Source organism: Tamandua tetradactyla, chromosome 9 (assembly GCF_023851605.1).
Source record: "Tamandua tetradactyla isolate mTamTet1 chromosome 9, mTamTet1.pri, whole genome shotgun sequence".
Lineage (NCBI taxonomy): Eukaryota > Metazoa > Chordata > Mammalia > Pilosa > Myrmecophagidae > Tamandua > Tamandua tetradactyla.
Window position 1 is genome coordinate 6,715,994 of NC_135335.1, and position 16,076 is coordinate 6,732,069.

At 54.5% G+C, this 16,076-nt stretch overlaps 1 protein-coding gene across 1 annotated transcript; it reads left to right on the forward strand.

The window, feature by feature from the left end:
* Positions 1-1,241: 1,241 nt before the first annotated feature.
* On the forward strand, positions 1,242-15,692 carry LOC143645833 (aldehyde dehydrogenase family 3 member B2-like). The gene is made up of 10 exons (XM_077114945.1): positions 1,242-1,373; positions 5,241-5,403; positions 5,936-6,046; positions 6,232-6,352; positions 6,527-6,612; positions 6,736-6,817; positions 13,180-13,566; positions 14,122-14,288; positions 14,811-14,910; positions 15,176-15,692. The coding sequence occupies exons 1-10, from the start codon at positions 1,315-1,317 to the stop codon at positions 15,358-15,360; spliced, it is 1,461 nt and encodes a 486-aa protein (XP_076971060.1). The 5' UTR covers positions 1,242-1,314; the 3' UTR covers positions 15,361-15,692.
* Positions 15,693-16,076: the final 384 nt, after the last annotated feature.

A 16,076-nucleotide genomic window follows, 5' to 3' on the forward strand; every position in this document is an offset into this window, starting at 1 on the left:
CTCCAGGATAACCTCTCAACTCTGTTTGGAATCTCTCAGCCATGGACACTTTATTTTGTCTCACTTTACTCTTCCCCTTTCTGGTTGAGAAGGTTTTCTCAATCCCTTGGTGCTGAGTCCCAGCTCATTCTAGGATTTCTGTCCCAGGTAGACAGGGGGAGGATGGTGAGACTGCTCGTTGTGTTGGCTGGAGAGAGGGGCCACATCTGAGCTACAAAGGAGGCTCTCTTGGGGGTGACTCTTAGGCCTAAATTTTAAGTAGACTTGACCTATCCTTTGTGGGTTTAAGTTGCATATGAACAAACCCCAAGACTGGGGGCTCAGCCTATAGCTTTGGTTGTCCGCACTGCTTGTGAGAATATCAAGAATCCAACTTGGGGGAGGTGAATTTTCAGGGGGCCATACTTTGACATGTATATGGACAATATTGGATAAGATTCACCACCATCTAATTCATCTTATTCCAGCCTGTTTTCATCACCCAAAACCGAAACTCACACCCATTTAGCACTAACTCTAACTCCCCCTTCTGCCAGCCCCCCCCCCCCAAGCACTCTTCTGCCTTCCGTCCCTGTGATTTTGCTCGTTCTAAGTATTTCCTATCAGAGGAATCGTGCGACGTTGGTCCTTTCATGTCTGGCTGCATTTGTGGCCGGCGACGCCTGCAAGCTGCGCCCACTGGGTCATGTGCCAGCGCCGGCAGCTGAGTGCTGGGCCCTGTACCCAGATTCCACATTTCCTTTCTCTGCTCACCTTGGAAGCTTCCCCCGCCACCTTCTCCTCCCCTTGGATTCTGCCTCTTCCCGCGTGGGCCTCTCCAACAGCCACAAGCACTGAAAGTGACTTTTTATCCCAGGGAGCCTCAGTGAGGTTACAAAGCTGGCCCGGGGTCACGTGGAAGGGGTCACCCCGCAGCAGGGGCTGATGTGGGGTAGGGAGGAGATCTTCGGGCAGTGGAGGGGGCGCTTCCTGGGTGGGGGGGCGGAGGGGGGGCAGCAGTTGCCTCCTGGCAGGTGCCGCTGAGGTTTTCAGCCTGTGACCTCCCGGAGGCTGCTTTCTCGGTGACTCCCACTAACCCCGTCCCGCGAAAGGGTGGGAGCAGCTTCAGGGAGCCTCGGGTTGCTGGACGGGTTCCCAGGCCTCTGTGCCAGGGAGGGCGGGCACCCTGCTGATGGGACGGCTGGCGGGGGTGGGGGCTGAGCCCGCCGAACCGCCCGGGCCTCATTCTCCAGCCGGGCTGCGCGGGCTCCTGCTGGGGACCGCGGCCAGGGAGAGGCGGCGCAGGGCGCAGCGGGCCGTGCACCCCGACACCAAATGTCGCGGGACGAAGGCAAAGGCGGGGTGGAGGCCCCAGAGTCGGAGTCCACGCTGGGGTACGTGGGGCCCCGGGGGCGAGGGCCGGGGACAGGCGAGGGGACGCTGAGCTGGGGGTCCCAGGCGGGGAGGGCAGCCGAGGGGCGTGGCCTCGGGCCCCGGAGCTGCGGGGTCCCCACCTGCTCCCCGGCGCATTGCGGGAGGCTGGGGCGGGTCCCCACGGGCCCTCATGCGCTGGCCCTGGGCTGGCCTGCTCCCGGGGCTCGGGGCACACCCCTGGTCCTCCCTCGAGGAGCCCCGGGCTGGGGGAAGAGGCGGCTGTGCAGACCGGGCGGGCGTGCGCGGGCTGCACTCTGGCTGAGGGCAGCCGGGACAGGCAGGGCTCTCGCGGCCCCGGGGGGGGGGGGGGGGGGGGGAAGGAAAGCTGTCTTCGGGTTTTTGCTTTAAAAGCAACATTTGGGGTTCAATGCAGGAGACCTGGGTTCGATTCCCAGATCATGCACCTAAAAACAAAAAGCAAATTTCGCTATTTACTTCTGATTCTGGAGCTTTACATTCTCATCGCAGAAAATCTGCAAACTACAGAATGATGTTGAGGTGAAATTAAAAGAACATGGTACTGGGTTTTAGTAGGGCAGGCCACACAGAGAGGTGTCTGAGTGCATTGTTAACTGCTGGAAGGAGGGAAGGTGGGGGTCTCTCCACCCGCCACCTCGGTTTCCTCCTTCTTGCAATGAGATAATAATACTTATGCTAGTAAAACACTCAGCTCCAAACTCCAGCTCTGCTTTCCATCCAGCGTTTGTTCTACCCCGTGCCCACTGCTCACAGGATAAATCCCAACTGCCCACGCTGGGACAGGTCCCGGCAGGCCATCAACCTGCCCAGCTGCACCTCATTTCTCAAAAGCTGCCCCGCAGGACCTTTGCACATACTATGTCTAAACCACCTGCCCTTCACTCTGCCCGGCTGACAGCGGCCCGCCCCTGCCTCCCTCCACTGCACCATGCCTGTCTTCTCGGCGGGACGGATGTCTGCGAGGACCTGCCACATCTGTTGCGGTCACCCGTGTGGCCCCAGACCCAGCCAGGGCCTGCAGAATAAACAGCCTCGTGTTCCCGCACCCCTGCCCCACATAAGTGAGGCAGAAGCATCCGGAGGAGAAGCAGGAGCGGGGCGTCCAGCTCCAGCCCCTTGGGGGGAAGCCACATGCCCTCGGGGAGACCCTGCCCCAGGCCCCGCTTCGTGTTTCTGATTGTCGTGCAGTCTGTGTCCTCAGGGGTCTTAGTGAACAAGGGTGGGGCTGGGCCTGGGAATCGGACATGGACAAATTAAGCCACAGGCCATCCTCAGGTTTGCACGAGCAAGGACATAGGTGACGACTTGAGAAAGAACAAGGGTGGGGGTTGGGGCGGGTGGGTGGGGGCTCCCTACCCGGCCCTCTCACCTGGGAGAGGTGTCAAGGAGCAGGGTGGTAGGTCCTGGCTATAGCTCAACTCGGTATCCTCCACTGTGGGCCTTGAATGCCAGGCTCGATGCCAGGCCCAGGCATTCGGACCTGAAATTCCAGGTGCTAGGGAGCCACGGAAGAAGTAAAAGCAGGACTGATGTGCCCAAGTGCTGTTTGTACCTTAGATGGGGAAAGCTGGGGGACGGGGGCCATGTTGGCATTCCAGGGAGCCTGGATCCTAATGTCTGGAAGTGGTTTGGGTCAGCTCTGGGACAGAGGACGGGCAGTGCTGGGGGCCAAGGGGGCTCGAAGGCGCCCGCCCCAGATCCTTGAGATGGAATGGTCCCAGGTCCTGTTTCGGCCCTGCCTGGGCCCAGGATGCATTTCACTCTGCCACCCCAGGTCCAGCTCTCTGGGTCCCCTTCCAGCCCAAGTCAGGGGTTGTGTGTAAGGATGACAAGTCCTTACTGGGTCCCAGCTGTGGGCCCTGCACCGCTGGGCAGAGGTGGGCAGGAGCCCAGGGACCCCAGGCCGGACACAGTGGCCATGTGGCTGCAGGAAGAGGGTATGTCTGCAGATGTCACCAGGGAGCCCTGCTTTTGCATCCCTCAGCTGGGATGGTCTCCCGGGAATGGGCGCTGCTGCTTTCCTGGTCATTGTCTTCATGGGGACAGTGACAGCCAACAGCCCCAAGGGCTGGATGCAGGCTTGAGCTGTGCCCGATCTCCAGAGGAGGAGCATGCGGTCAGAGAGGGGGCTACACCTGCCCTGGGCCTGGGAGCTGGGGAGGGGTCCTTGGGGCTCGGGATGCCCGCAGCAGGGGACAGATTAGGGCCTAAGGCAGAGGCCTGGGCACAGCCCTGGGAGACGCTGTTGAAGCTGAGGGTGAGCCGTGTCCTCTCAGGTCCACACTTACAGACACACCCAGATACACACGGACACACATGGACACACACAGATGAGCCCAGACATGCACTCACACACACAAGCACACACTCACGTAAAGACACAACAGGCACACAAGACGAACTCATAGACACACACATCGAAAGGCCTGCAGACACAGAGACTCATGGACACACAGATACGCAGACTGACACCGGAGACACAGGTCCTGGATAGGCGGCTCAGACACCCTCCGTGCTCCGGGCTCGGCCCCCTTCTCTCCCCACTCCAGGACACCCCCCCCCCCAGTCTCCATCCCACCCGTGGGCTGGGGTCCAAATGAATTCAAGTCCCACAGCAGCCCCGCTCTGCCAGCCCACCCGCTCCCACCCCCCACCTCCACGCGTGGCCCCCCTCCGGCCCCCCCCTTCCTGAGACCCTTGTTTTAGGTCATCCTTCCAGGCCCAGCCAATGGCAGCCACCTCCCTGGTGCAGCTGTCAACCCCTCCTGAGCTCTCCCCTGGGTCTCTGGAGCCTCAGTTTCCCCCCAGGCACCTGGGAGGGCTCTGTGGCTTCCCCTGAGGGAGGCCGGACGCAGAGTCTGGGAGGTCAGGGCTGTGGGGAGGTGACCTCGGGTCACAGAAATTCCCTGCTGCGTGAGCTTGCCTGTGGGCAGGGTGGGCTGGGTCAAGGGGTGGCTAGCAGGTGTGAGTGTGGGCGGGGGGTATGAGTGGGGAGGGTCTGTGGGGGTCGTGGGAGTTGCGGGAGGTGGCGTGTGAGGAAGCGGGGGCTCAGTGGCCAGCTTCCCCCCAACCCCTGGCCAGCCATCCTGGCCAACCCTTTGGGCCCCTTATTCCTCCGACTGCAAACCCGCTGACTTTGCTGTGGGGAAATCTCTCCCTGGGGGGTCTGGCCAGGAGGCGGGCGGTGCAGGGGACAGCGGGAGGGAGCACAGCATGCCCTTCATGAGGAGGTGGGCAGTTGGAGCCCGGGAGCGCGGGTGCGGCTGTGGGACCACACTGAGGGGGGCACTCGTGTGCGTGTGTGTGCATGGTGGGAGTTGAATCCCCGAGTGTGTGTGTGTGCGCTGGAGGAACGTAGCCCCACGTTTGTGTGTGTGTGTGCATGTGCACTCATGCAAGGTGATGGAATGAATCACCGGCATGTGTGCGTGTGTGCTTGTGCACATGCATGGTAGGGAACAAATCCCTGTGCGCGTGTGTGTGCATGTGTTTGTGCATGTGCTTGTGCATGATGGGGGACTGAGTTCCTGGGTGTGTAAGTGCGTGTGTGCATGCATGGTAGGGAGACGAGGTGTGTGCATGCATTTGTGCATGTGCTTGTGCATGGTGGGGGGCTGAGTTCCTGGGTGTGTAAGTGTGTGTGTGCGTGCATGGTAGGGAGATGAGTCTCCGGGTGTGTGTGTGTGCACGTGCATGTGGAGGCCCCACAAGCAGGTCACCCGTGAGTCCCCGTGAGGGGCGACGGGGCTGTGAGCAGGCGGGGCGAGGGGCCACGGGCCGGGACAGGTGCAGGGTGCTGGGCAGGTGGGGGAAGCCCCGGCACATACCCACACGCCCCCCGCCCGCAGGATGGAGCCCGTGGCGGACACCCTGCGGCGGCTACGGGAGGCCTTCAGCGCGGGCCGGACGCAAGCTGCCGGGTTCCGGGCGTCGCAGCTGGAGGGCCTGAGCAGCTTCCTGCAGGACAACAGGCAGCTTCTGCAGGACGCGCTGGCACAGGACCTGCACAAGGTGGGCCGGGGGGACCCGGGGGGGGACGCAGGGTGGGGGCGTGGGGTGGGGGGTGCAGCGGGGGGTGTGGGGTGGGGGGTGCAGCGGGGGGTGTGGGGTGGGGGCGCTGGGTGGGAGCCCCGGGCAGGCACAACGGGGCTCCACCTCCTAGAGCCTGGCTGTGTTTTCTGTGGCACCTCTGACTGGGGAGAGTCTGTGCCCTGCAAGGGGACTGGGCCTGTCCCCAGTTCCTCCTGCCTATGTCACAGACCTTTCCATGGCATGCAGTGTGCTGCTGCTTCACAACATCAATTCGCTTAATGCTAACCTCCCTTGGAGGCAGGTGGGATTGCTGTCCCCAAGTTACAGATGGGGAAACTGAGGCAAGTGGATTTAGGCACTTGCTCCAGGTCACGCAGCAGGAAAGTGGCAGAACCAGGGTTTACACCCAGACAGCCTGGCCTGCGGCTGTGCTGGGGGCAGTGGGAGTTACCATTGGCCCATACAGGGACCACTGGAGCCCTTTCCAAGCACTGCCTCCCCTCCTCCTCAGTCAGCCTTCATGTCCGACATTTCTGAGCTCATCTTAATCCAGAATGAGGTTGACCTGGCCCTCCAGAACCTGAGAAGCTGGATGAAGGACGAGCCCGTGGCCACCAGCTTGGTAAGCCCCATGGGGCCTGGGCCCCCTCCCACCGTGACCCTATGGTGGTCACTGGCCTTCTCAGAACCTCTGTCTCTTCTTCTGGAACTGTTTCACAGGCATCCTGAGGGCCTGTATGGGGGCAGGGGGGTGTTGGCTTTTGGGGTGGTCCTCTGCAAAGCCTCACCGCCTGTCCTGTACCCCAGCTTACGAAGCTGAGCTCGGCCTTCATCCGGAAGGAGCCCTTCGGCCTGGTTCTCATTATTTCTCCCTGGAACTACCCCATGAACTTGACACTCATGCCCCTGGTGGGTGCCCTGGCTGCAGGTGAGAAGCACCCTGTGGCCCTGACCTCCCAGCCCACCAGCCCTTCCCAAAGAGGCCCGTGGAATTCTGCTAAGTGGTGCCCCAGCCCCACATCTCTGCTATATCCGAGGCCGGTTCCCCGGGGGACCATGGGGGGCCCCGCTCCCCTCTGCTCACCCCCATCTGCCCCTGCAGGGAACTGTGTGGTGCTGAAGCCATCAGAGGTCAGCAAAAGCTCAGAGAAGGTCCTGGCCGAGGTGCTGCCCCGATACCTGGACCAGGTGAGGGGGGGGCCCTTCCCGTCTGCGCCAGTGCCCCCCACGACCTGCCTTGGGCAACTACCCCCATCCCCAAACCCCCCAGGCCTCTGGGCTGTCCCGCCTGAGCCGCGTCCCGCCTTGCAGAGTTGCTTCGCCATGGTGCTGGGTGGCCCTGAAGAGACAGGGCGGCTGCTGGAGAACAAGTTTGACTACATCCTGTTCACAGGTGAGGGGTGTGGGTGCGGGCGCCAGCCGTGGGTGTTGCAGCTTGAAAGCGCGTCCTCACCTGTAGGGCAAAGGGGCAGCCAGGAGACACGGGAAATTCTGAGAAGAGAAAAAGTTTATTCAACGAAGGCGGAAGGGCGGTCCTCAAATCTCTCTCCCAAACAGGAGAAACTTACAGTGTTTTCTAGCGTTCAGACAAAGGCAGGTAGGCTCAGGATAATGTGAAAGGGCTTAGAGACACCGAGGTCACAGGTAGTCTAATTGCCAAGGATGGATAGAGTGATTCCGTACTTAGGCTACTGTGCATGGCAGGTGAGCTGATCTGGAGTAGAACAGGGTTGGTGCAACAGGAGAACTTAAGAATGTGGGGTGTGATTAATTCTGGTATTAATAAGGTGCTTCGTGTAAGGGCACCCAACCTCAGGGGGCTTCGTGCAATGGCACCCGACCTCAAGGGGCTTCATTCAATGGCACCCAACCTCAGGGGACTTCATGCAATGGCACCCAACCTCAGGGGACTTCATGCAATGGCACCCAACCTCAGGGGACTTCATGCAATGGCACCCAACCTCAGGGGGCTTCGTGCAACAGCACTTGACCTCAGGGGGCTTCGTGCAACAGCACCCAACCTCAGGGAACTTCATGCAATGGCACCCAACCTCAGAGGATTTCGTGCAATGGCACCCAACTTCAAGGGGCTTTGTGCAACGGTACCCAACCTCAGGGTTGCAAACCAAGATAAAGAGACACAGACGGGGCTTGTCACGAGTTGCCTTGCTTTTGCCCAGCCACAGAGTGCAGTTTCCAAACCTAGCACAAGCAAAACAGGGCATCTGGTTACAGTTCAGCAAGTCTGATTTTTGCAATTATATTTGGGCAAGATTTGCTCCTGGGTAAACCTTCATGGTTTGGTTTTGTTTTGTTTTTTTAAAAGGAACAAAAACATTTTTAATTGTGAAATATAACACGTGTACAAAGCAAAGAAAGAAAAGGCAATGATTTTCAAAGCACACTTCAACAAGTAGTTACAGAACAGATCCCAGAGCTTTTCATGGCTGCCATTCCACCATCTCAGATTTTTCCTCCCCACTGCTCCAAAACACTGGAAGTTAGAAGGGTCATACTCGTTTGTTAAATCCCATTTTCTCGGTTAGACCTCCTCCTTCCTCTTTGGTCCTCCTCCCAATCTATATGGATCTTTGGGCAATGCCCGTCCTGACTTTTTATGTTGAGAAGGGGTGTCAACGTTAAAGGATAGGGGGATGAAATTAGTTGATAATCCTGAAGAGGCTGGTCTCTCTGGGTTTCAGGACTTATCTGGCCTAAGAACCCTCTGGAAATTATAGCTTTCAGGAAAGCAAACTCACTCTTTATAGAGCCCTAGTCTGAGCCCTAGGTGTTCTTAAGACTCAACAGGAGTGATGCTGGTTGGGGTTTAGCTAATTGGCACTATCTAACTGAAGCTTGTATAAGAGCAGCCTCCAGAATAGCTTCTTGACTCTATTTGATCTCTTGGCCACGGATGCCTTCTTTTATCACGCTTCTTTTCCCTCTTTTGGTCAGGAAGGTGTTGTCAATCCCAGGGTGCCAGGGCCAGACTCACCCCCGGGAGTCATGCCTACGTTGTCAGGCAGATTTTCACCCCTGGATGTCACGTCCCACATAGAGGGGAGGGTCATGGTTTTCCTTGGGCTTAGAGAGGCCACATCTGAGCAACAAAGAGGCTTCCTGGAAGCAACTCCTAGTCTCATAATAGGTAGCCTTAGCTTCTGTACTACAGAAATAAGTTTCATAAGGGCAAGCCTCAAAATCAAGGGCTTGGCCTATTTTGGGGAGGAGTCACCAATGGTTGAAAGGGTACCTGGAGTTTCCCAGTGGGGAAAGTTTAATGGTACCATTTTCTTCTCCTTTGGAGCCTCAAGGCACTCTGTCAATACTTTTTAATTATCAGCCCACCATAGTCTGAGATATATGCAGGTATTACTTTAAGCTATACAGAATTACAAGGCCTCATTCCTGTTCTGGATTCCAGGAGTTTGGGTTGTTTAAATGGACTATCCATACAGGTTGATTTAGATTGTGCGTCACAGGAAATTTAAATTCCAGACATAATAAAACTGCCTGTCTTTGGAATCATATAGTAGGTGAAGGTCTAGAGTACATACCCTTTCAGCTTTTATCCTGCATTCTGATTTAGCTTAAACCCTCCCAGAGTGGCTTCGTTTTTAACTGTAATTGACGCCTGATCTCTTTTTTGTTTTCTCTTTAACTGTTATTATATATACTATGCTAACTCTCGGGGCTGCAGCCATCCTTTCTGGGTTTTAGGGGTCACAGTTACTCAAAATTCTAGGGAAATACCAGCTGATACACATATCGCCCAGTGACTCAGAATCTAGAAATATATTTACAACTTCAGACTAAGTGTGACAGCTCTAAGGGTTTACAATCCAGCCTCCAATTTTCATATAAGTATTTTCTTAAAGAGACCTTGGTATATTCGTCCTTTTATATCGGGCTTATTTTGCACAACCCGTTGTTCTCAAGGTTTATTCAGTTCGTTGTGTCTCTCAACGTCCTTCCTTTTAGTAGCCACACCATATTCCATCGTAAAAATGTGTCACAGTTCACCATTCTGTTTTTCAGTCATTGTACCCTTCTTTCCCAGCCTCATAATAGCGAAATCAGGCAGGACATGTCTGGCTTATTCCACTCAGCATTATGTCCTTAAGTTTCATCCACATTGTCATATGCTTCAGGACCTCATTTTACCAAACTGCTGCCTAATATTCCATCATATGTGTGCACCACATTTTATTGATCCATTCATCTGTTGATGAGAACTTGAGTTGTTTCCATCTCTCTGAGATTGTGAACAATCCTGCTATGAACATTGGTGTGCAAATGTCTGTTAGTGTCACTGCTTTCACCTCTTCTGGGTATATTGCCGGGTCACAGGGCAACTCGGAATTTAGTCTTCTGAGGAATTGCCAAACAGTCTTCCACAGTGGCTGTACTATTATGCAGTCTCGCCAACAGTGAATAAGTGTTACGATTTCTCCACATCCTCTCCAACATTTGTAGTTTCCTGTTTGTTTAATAGTGGTCATTCTTACAGGTGTGAGGTGGTATCTCACTGTAGTCTTTATTGCCATTTCCCTTATAGCTAATGAAAATGTGCTTTTTTAGCCATTTGTATTTGCTGTTTGGAAAAGTTCCTATTCATATACTCTGCCCATTTTATAACTGGGTTGTTTGTTTTTTGGTTTTTGAGCTGTATAGTTTCTCTAAGCACATAGAATATCAAACTTTTATCTGATATGTGGTTTCCAAATATTTAATCCCATTAAGTTGGCTGCTTCACCTTTTTGTCACAGTTGAAGGTCTTGATCTTTTTTAAAAATATGTTTTATTGATAAATCTTCACACATACATTCCGTACATGGTGGATAATCAATGGCTCACAATATCATCACCCAGTTGTGTATTCATCATCATGATAATTTTTTAGTACATTTGCATCACTCCAGAAAAAGAAATAAAAAGGGGAAAAAACCCTCGTACGTAGCATTCTCCTTACTCCTCTCTCTCATTGACCACTAGTATTTCCATCTACCCAATTTATTTTGCCCTTTGGCTCCCTTATTACTTATTTATTCTTTATCCTTTTTTTTTTTTTGCATGGGCAGGCACCAGGAATCAAACCCGGTGTCCAGCATGGCAGGTGAGAACTCTGCCTGCTGAGTCACCGTGGCCCGCCCTAACTATATTCCTTAACTCATCTGTCCATATTGTAGATAAAAGGAGCAACAGACACGAGGTTTTCACAGTCACACGGTCACACTGTAAAAGTTATAGCTTTATACAATTGTCTTCAAGAAACAAGGCTCCTGGAACACAGCTCAACAGTTTCAGGTACTTCCCTCCAGCCTCTCCACTACACCATATACTAGAAAGGCGTATCTATATAATGCGTAGGAATAACCTCCAGGATAACCTCTTGCCTGTGAAATCTCTCAGCCACTGAAATTTTATTTTGTGTCATTTCTCTCTTCCCCCTTTTGATCAAGAAGGCTTTCTCAATCCCTTGATGCCAGGTCCCAGTGAATCCCTAGAGTCCTGTCCCATATTGCCAAGGGATTTACACCCCTGGGAGTCATGTCCCACACAGAGGGAATGGTAGTGAGTTCACCTGCTGAGTTGGCTTAGACGGAGAGGCCACATCTGAAAGCTCTTGACCGTAAGGTGTTCCCATTTATCTATTTTTGTCTTTTACTGCTTGTGCTTTAAGTGTAAAGTTTAAGAAGCTACTTCCTATTACTAGATCTTAAAGATGTTTCCCTACATTTTATTCTAGAAGTTTTGTGGTACTAGCTCTTACACTTAGGTATTTAGTCCATTTTGAATGAATTTTTGTATACGGTGTAAGGTAGGGGTCCTCTTTCATTCTTTTGGCTATTGCCATCCAATTCTCCCATGCCCATTTATTGAAAAGACTATTCTGTCCCAGTTCAGTAGATTTGGGGCCTTATCAAAGATCAATTGTTAATAAATGTTGTGGTATATCTCTGCACTCTCAATTTGATTCATTTGGTTAATATATCTATCTTTGTGCCAGTACCATGCTGTTTTGACCACTGTGGGTATATTTAAGGTTTAAACTCAGAAAATGTTAGTTCTTCCACTTCACTCTTCTTTTTTAGGATATCTTTAGCTGTTTGGGCTCTCCTTCCCTTCTAAATAAATTTGATAACTAGCTTTTCCAAGTCTTCAAAGTAGGTTGCTATGATTTACTCTTGTAAACAGCATAAAGATGGAACATGTTTTTCAATCCATTCTGCCAGTTTATATCTTTTAATTGGTAATTTTAGTTCGTTAACATTCAGAGTTATTACTGTAAAGGCAGTTTTAAATCTACCATCTTATTCTTTAGTGTTTGTGTCAGATCTATGTATTCTTTTCCTTCTCTCATTTTTAGCTTTTAAATGACCCTTACTGCTACTCTTCAATTCTGTGCCCTCCTCCAGACCTCCCTCTCCTCTTTTTTTTTTTCAGCTGACAGGACTCCCTTTGGTATTTCTTTATAGGGCAGGTCTCTTATTGACTAGTTCTCTCAGTCTTTGTCCTTGAAAATTTTAATCTCTCCCTCACTTTTTTTTGCATGGACAGGCACTGGGGTCTCTGGTATGGCAGGCAAGAGCTCTTCCTGCTGAGCCACCATGGCCCGCCTTCTCCCTCACTTTTGAAGGACAATTTGGCTGTAAAGCCTTCTTGGCTGGAAGACTTTCTCATTAAATATATCATACCACTGCCTTCTAGCCTCCATAGTGCCTGTTGAATAGTCTGAGTCAGTCTTATGGGTTTTCCTTTGTATGTAGTAGATTGTTTTTCTTGTGCTACTTTCAGGACTTCCTGCTTCTCGTCGACAGTTGACTGTCTGATTAGTTTGTGTCCTGGAGTTAGCCTATTTGGATTTATTCTATTTGGCATATGTTGGGCTTCTTTAGTTTGTATATTTATGTCTTTAATAAGGGTTGTGAAATTTCCCCTGATTTTGTGTTCAACTAACCTTCCCAGACCTTTATTTTTCTCTTTTCCCTCTGGTTACACCAGTGATTATTTTATTTGTGTGCCTTTTGTTGTCCATCATTTCCCTAAGATCCAGTCACATTTTTTCCATCATTTTTGTCATTTGTTCTTTTGTATGCTCTAGTTCAATTGTTCTGACTTGTAGCTCAATTATTCCTTTTTCTGTTCTTTGACTCTGCTATCATGTGTCTCTAGTATATTTCGAGTTTGGTCTACTATATCTTTCATTTCTGAAATGAAATCTACCACTTCTCTATTTAATCTTTCAAATTCTTCTCTATGCTTTTCTAGTGTCTTCCTGATAGCTTTTATTTCTTTATAAATGTCCTTGAGTAGTTCTATAGGCTGTGTTGCCTCTGGTATTTTGATTTTGTTGTTTGGCTGGGCCATTTCATCCCATTCTTTGTGATGTTTCTGTTCTGTCTGGGGCATTTGATTATCTTGATGTGGTTATTTTGCAAGTCAGTTTCCTTCACACATCTAAAGTGTGGTGACTAGGTGGGGATTCCAGAGATCAGAGAGAAAAGGGAAATGGAAACTTTTGCAACCTAGTCAGGGAGGGAGATACTTCAGAAAATGGTCAGTGGGGTGGGGGGTGGGGACATATGAAAAACGGGTGACAGGTGTGGGCAGAATGTCCCTGCTGGTAGCCAGGCAAAGACCCAGGAATCCTGGAACAGCAGATGCCAGGGGAAAGAAAGGAAACAAGTCAGGTGAGACAATGATCCAGCCAGGGCCAGTGGAAAATGGGGTCTCCTCTCGTGCCCCCCGCAGGGAGCCCCCGCGTAGGCAAGATCGTCATGGCTGCCGCGGCCAAGCACCTGACGCCTGTCACGCTGGAGCTGGGGGGCAAGAACCCCTGCTACGTGGACGACGACTGCGACCCCCAGACCGTGGCCAACCGCGTAGTCTGTTTCCGCTACTTCAACTCCGGCCAGACCTGCGTGGCCCCCGACTACGTGCTGTGTAGCCCTGAGATGCAGGAGCGGCTGCTGCCCGCCCTGCAGGGGGCCATCGCCCGCTTCTTTGGCAATGATCCCCGCGGGTCCCCGGACCTGGGCCGCATCATCAACGAGAAGCAGTTCCAGCGGCTGCAGGGCCTGCTGGGCTGCGGCCGGGTGGCCATCGGTGGCCAGAACGATGAGAGGGAGCGCTACATTGGTGAGTCCCGCTGGCGGCCTGGGTGGGCAGGGGTCCACTAGGTGCTTCGGCTCATCCACAGTCTGGGCCCCCAGCTCTGCGTGCCCTAAGTGCGGGCCGGGGGTTCTACGGCCCCATTGAGCTGAGCGTCCGGGCTTCCAACCCTCGTCTGCTGAGCCCCAAGGCGGGGACCCTCAGCCTCCAGGGACCCATGATGCCCCCGGCTCTGGCCTGGTGGAGGGGGCCACCCTGAGCGTCTGCTCTTCTGTGGCATGGAGCAGACCCCTCATCTCCACAGGGCCCCGTGGCTTGCCTCAATGCAGCTGGCTCTCACGTCCTGGGACGTGGTCACTGGGACGCCACGTTCGTGATGCCCTTGTGCCCCGAGTGTGAGACCCCGCAGGCCCAGGCCTGGCTGGGAAGCCCCTCCTGGCACTGCTGGGGCTGCGGGGAGACGGTCTCCCCAGACCATCCCTGCGGCCTGGAGCCCTGGCTCCCTGGACCCTCCCCGGCCCCCCACCTGGGGGGTGTCTCGTGGCCGTGACCCCGGAGCTGAGCCGTGCATGGTCCCGGCAGCCCCCACGGTGCTGGTGGACGTGCAGGAGACGGAGCCAGTGATGCAGGAGGAGATCTTCGGGCCCATCCTGCCCATCGTTAACGTGAGGGGCCCGGACGAGGCCATCGACTTCATCAACCGGCGAGAGAAGCCCCTGGCCCTCTACGTCTTCTCTAACAGCAGCCAGGTGGGGCCCGGGGCGGGGGGTTGTGAAGAAGGGACGACAGGCGGGCAGGGAGGAGTGCAGGACAACGTCCCCCACTGGAGCCCACTCCGCACGACAATCCCGGCCCCCGGTACAGCTGCGCTTTGCATGAGGCACAGGGTGGAGGGGGCCTGAGAAGGGCTGCAAACCTAGCAGGCACCTGGCTGCCCAGCAGCAAACGGCCAGAGGAGAGGCCGCCTCTTTCTGAGTCATACAGGGGCCCTGCATGGCCAGCGGAGGCCTGCTGGGGTCTGTGCTGTGCCTGGGGCTTGCCCACGTCCTTGCCACATCTCACGGTTCCGGTCCGGCCTCGATGCCGCCGTGGCTTCCTCCATCTTGGGTCTTAATAAGTGCCTGTGCTGGGGAGACCATTGCCGGTAGAGGGTGCAGGTGGGTGGGGAGCGGGAGACCTGGGGGCCCCTCTGCCTCCCTGATGGCCTGGTTGGAGGCCCAAGCCGTCTTGGCCGCTGACCGACCCCCCACCCGAGCCCGTCTCTACCCCAGGTGGTGAACCAGATGCTGGAGCGGACAAGCAGTGGCAGCTTTGTGGGCAACGAGGGCTTCACCTACTTCACCCTGCCATCCCTGCCACTGGGAGGGATTGGTGAGTCCCTGCCCGTCCTCGGCCCCGGCCGGCCCCCACCCCCACCCCTGGCCCGGGAAGCCCCAGTTTGGCCTTCACTCACTGGTCAGCTTTGATCTAGGACCCAGGCCTCTCGAGGCCTCAGGTTCCTCTCTGTCAAATGGCTCTTGGAATGTTCCGGCTCTTTCCGGGGCTCCCTGCCAGGCGGGAGGGATGCAGATGATGCTGGGACGTGGGGCAGGGGCCATCGCCCAGCCCCAGGCGCTCACCAGCTGTGCCCACGCAGGCCACAGCGGGATGGGGCGGTACCACGGCAAGTTCTCCTTCGACACCTTCTCCCACCACCGCGCCTGCCTGCTCTCACACCCGGGCCTGGAGAAACTCAATGAAATCCGCTACCCACCCTACACGGATTGGAATAAGAAGCTGATTACCTGGGCCTTGAGCTCCCAGAGCTGCACCCTTCTGTGAGCACCCTTCTCCCCTGTGACCCCTCCACCCAGCTGCCGCCCAGGTCCTCAGTGGTCCCTGACAGATGGGGGTCCCACCGGGGACTGTAAAGACCCCATACCTCTGGCTTCGTCTGAGTTGACCCTCCCCAGCTGGGCAGGGCCTCTGGGTGGCTGGTCAGACCCTTCCAGGGCCGAAGTCCCCTCTGCTGTCTACCGACAGACTCATTGACTCGGCTTGGATAGGTCTGGGGACGGGGAGCTCACCCCATACAAGGTCGGGCAGCTCCTGTGGTTAGAAAGGACTGCTGTGTGTCATGTCAATAAATAGGCTGCCCAAAGGCAGAGACCTTTCCGCCCAAGAGCTCCTTTCACACCTGGTTTGTTCAACCCTATGAAGCAAGTGTGGGGACTGGGCCGTGTCTGACCTAAAGGTATCTGATTTTAAATCCAGATCCGGCCAATTGGTGGCATTGACAAAGCTTCTGATGCTGTGGGTGGAATCAGTAGGAAGGAGAATAACGGTCGATTAGTGATGGGTGCTGTGGGCATGGGGGGCGGGGCCCAGGCTGGGAAGGAAGTCAGGGCTACCAGGATCTCAGTTTGGCCACTTTGGTTGACATGATCCTGAGTTCTAGAGACAGACAGGGCTGAACTGAGTTTATGCAGCAAAGCGGGGGCAGAGTTGAGCGATGGATTCACTGAGAAGAGCGTGCGTCAGGAGACACAGCAAGTCTC

Coding starts and splice junctions, on each gene's coding strand:
- LOC143645833 (XM_077114945.1), top strand. CDS start 1,315: ATGTCGCGGGACGAAGGCAAAGGCGGGGTGGAGGCCCCAGAGTCGGAG. Junction 13,567..14,121: donor TGAGAGGGAGCGCTACATTG/GTGAGTCCCGCT, acceptor TGGTCCCGGCAG/CCCCCACGGTGCTGGTGGAC. Junction 14,911..15,175: donor CCTGCCACTGGGAGGGATTG/GTGAGTCCCTGC, acceptor GTGCCCACGCAG/GCCACAGCGGGATGGGGCGG.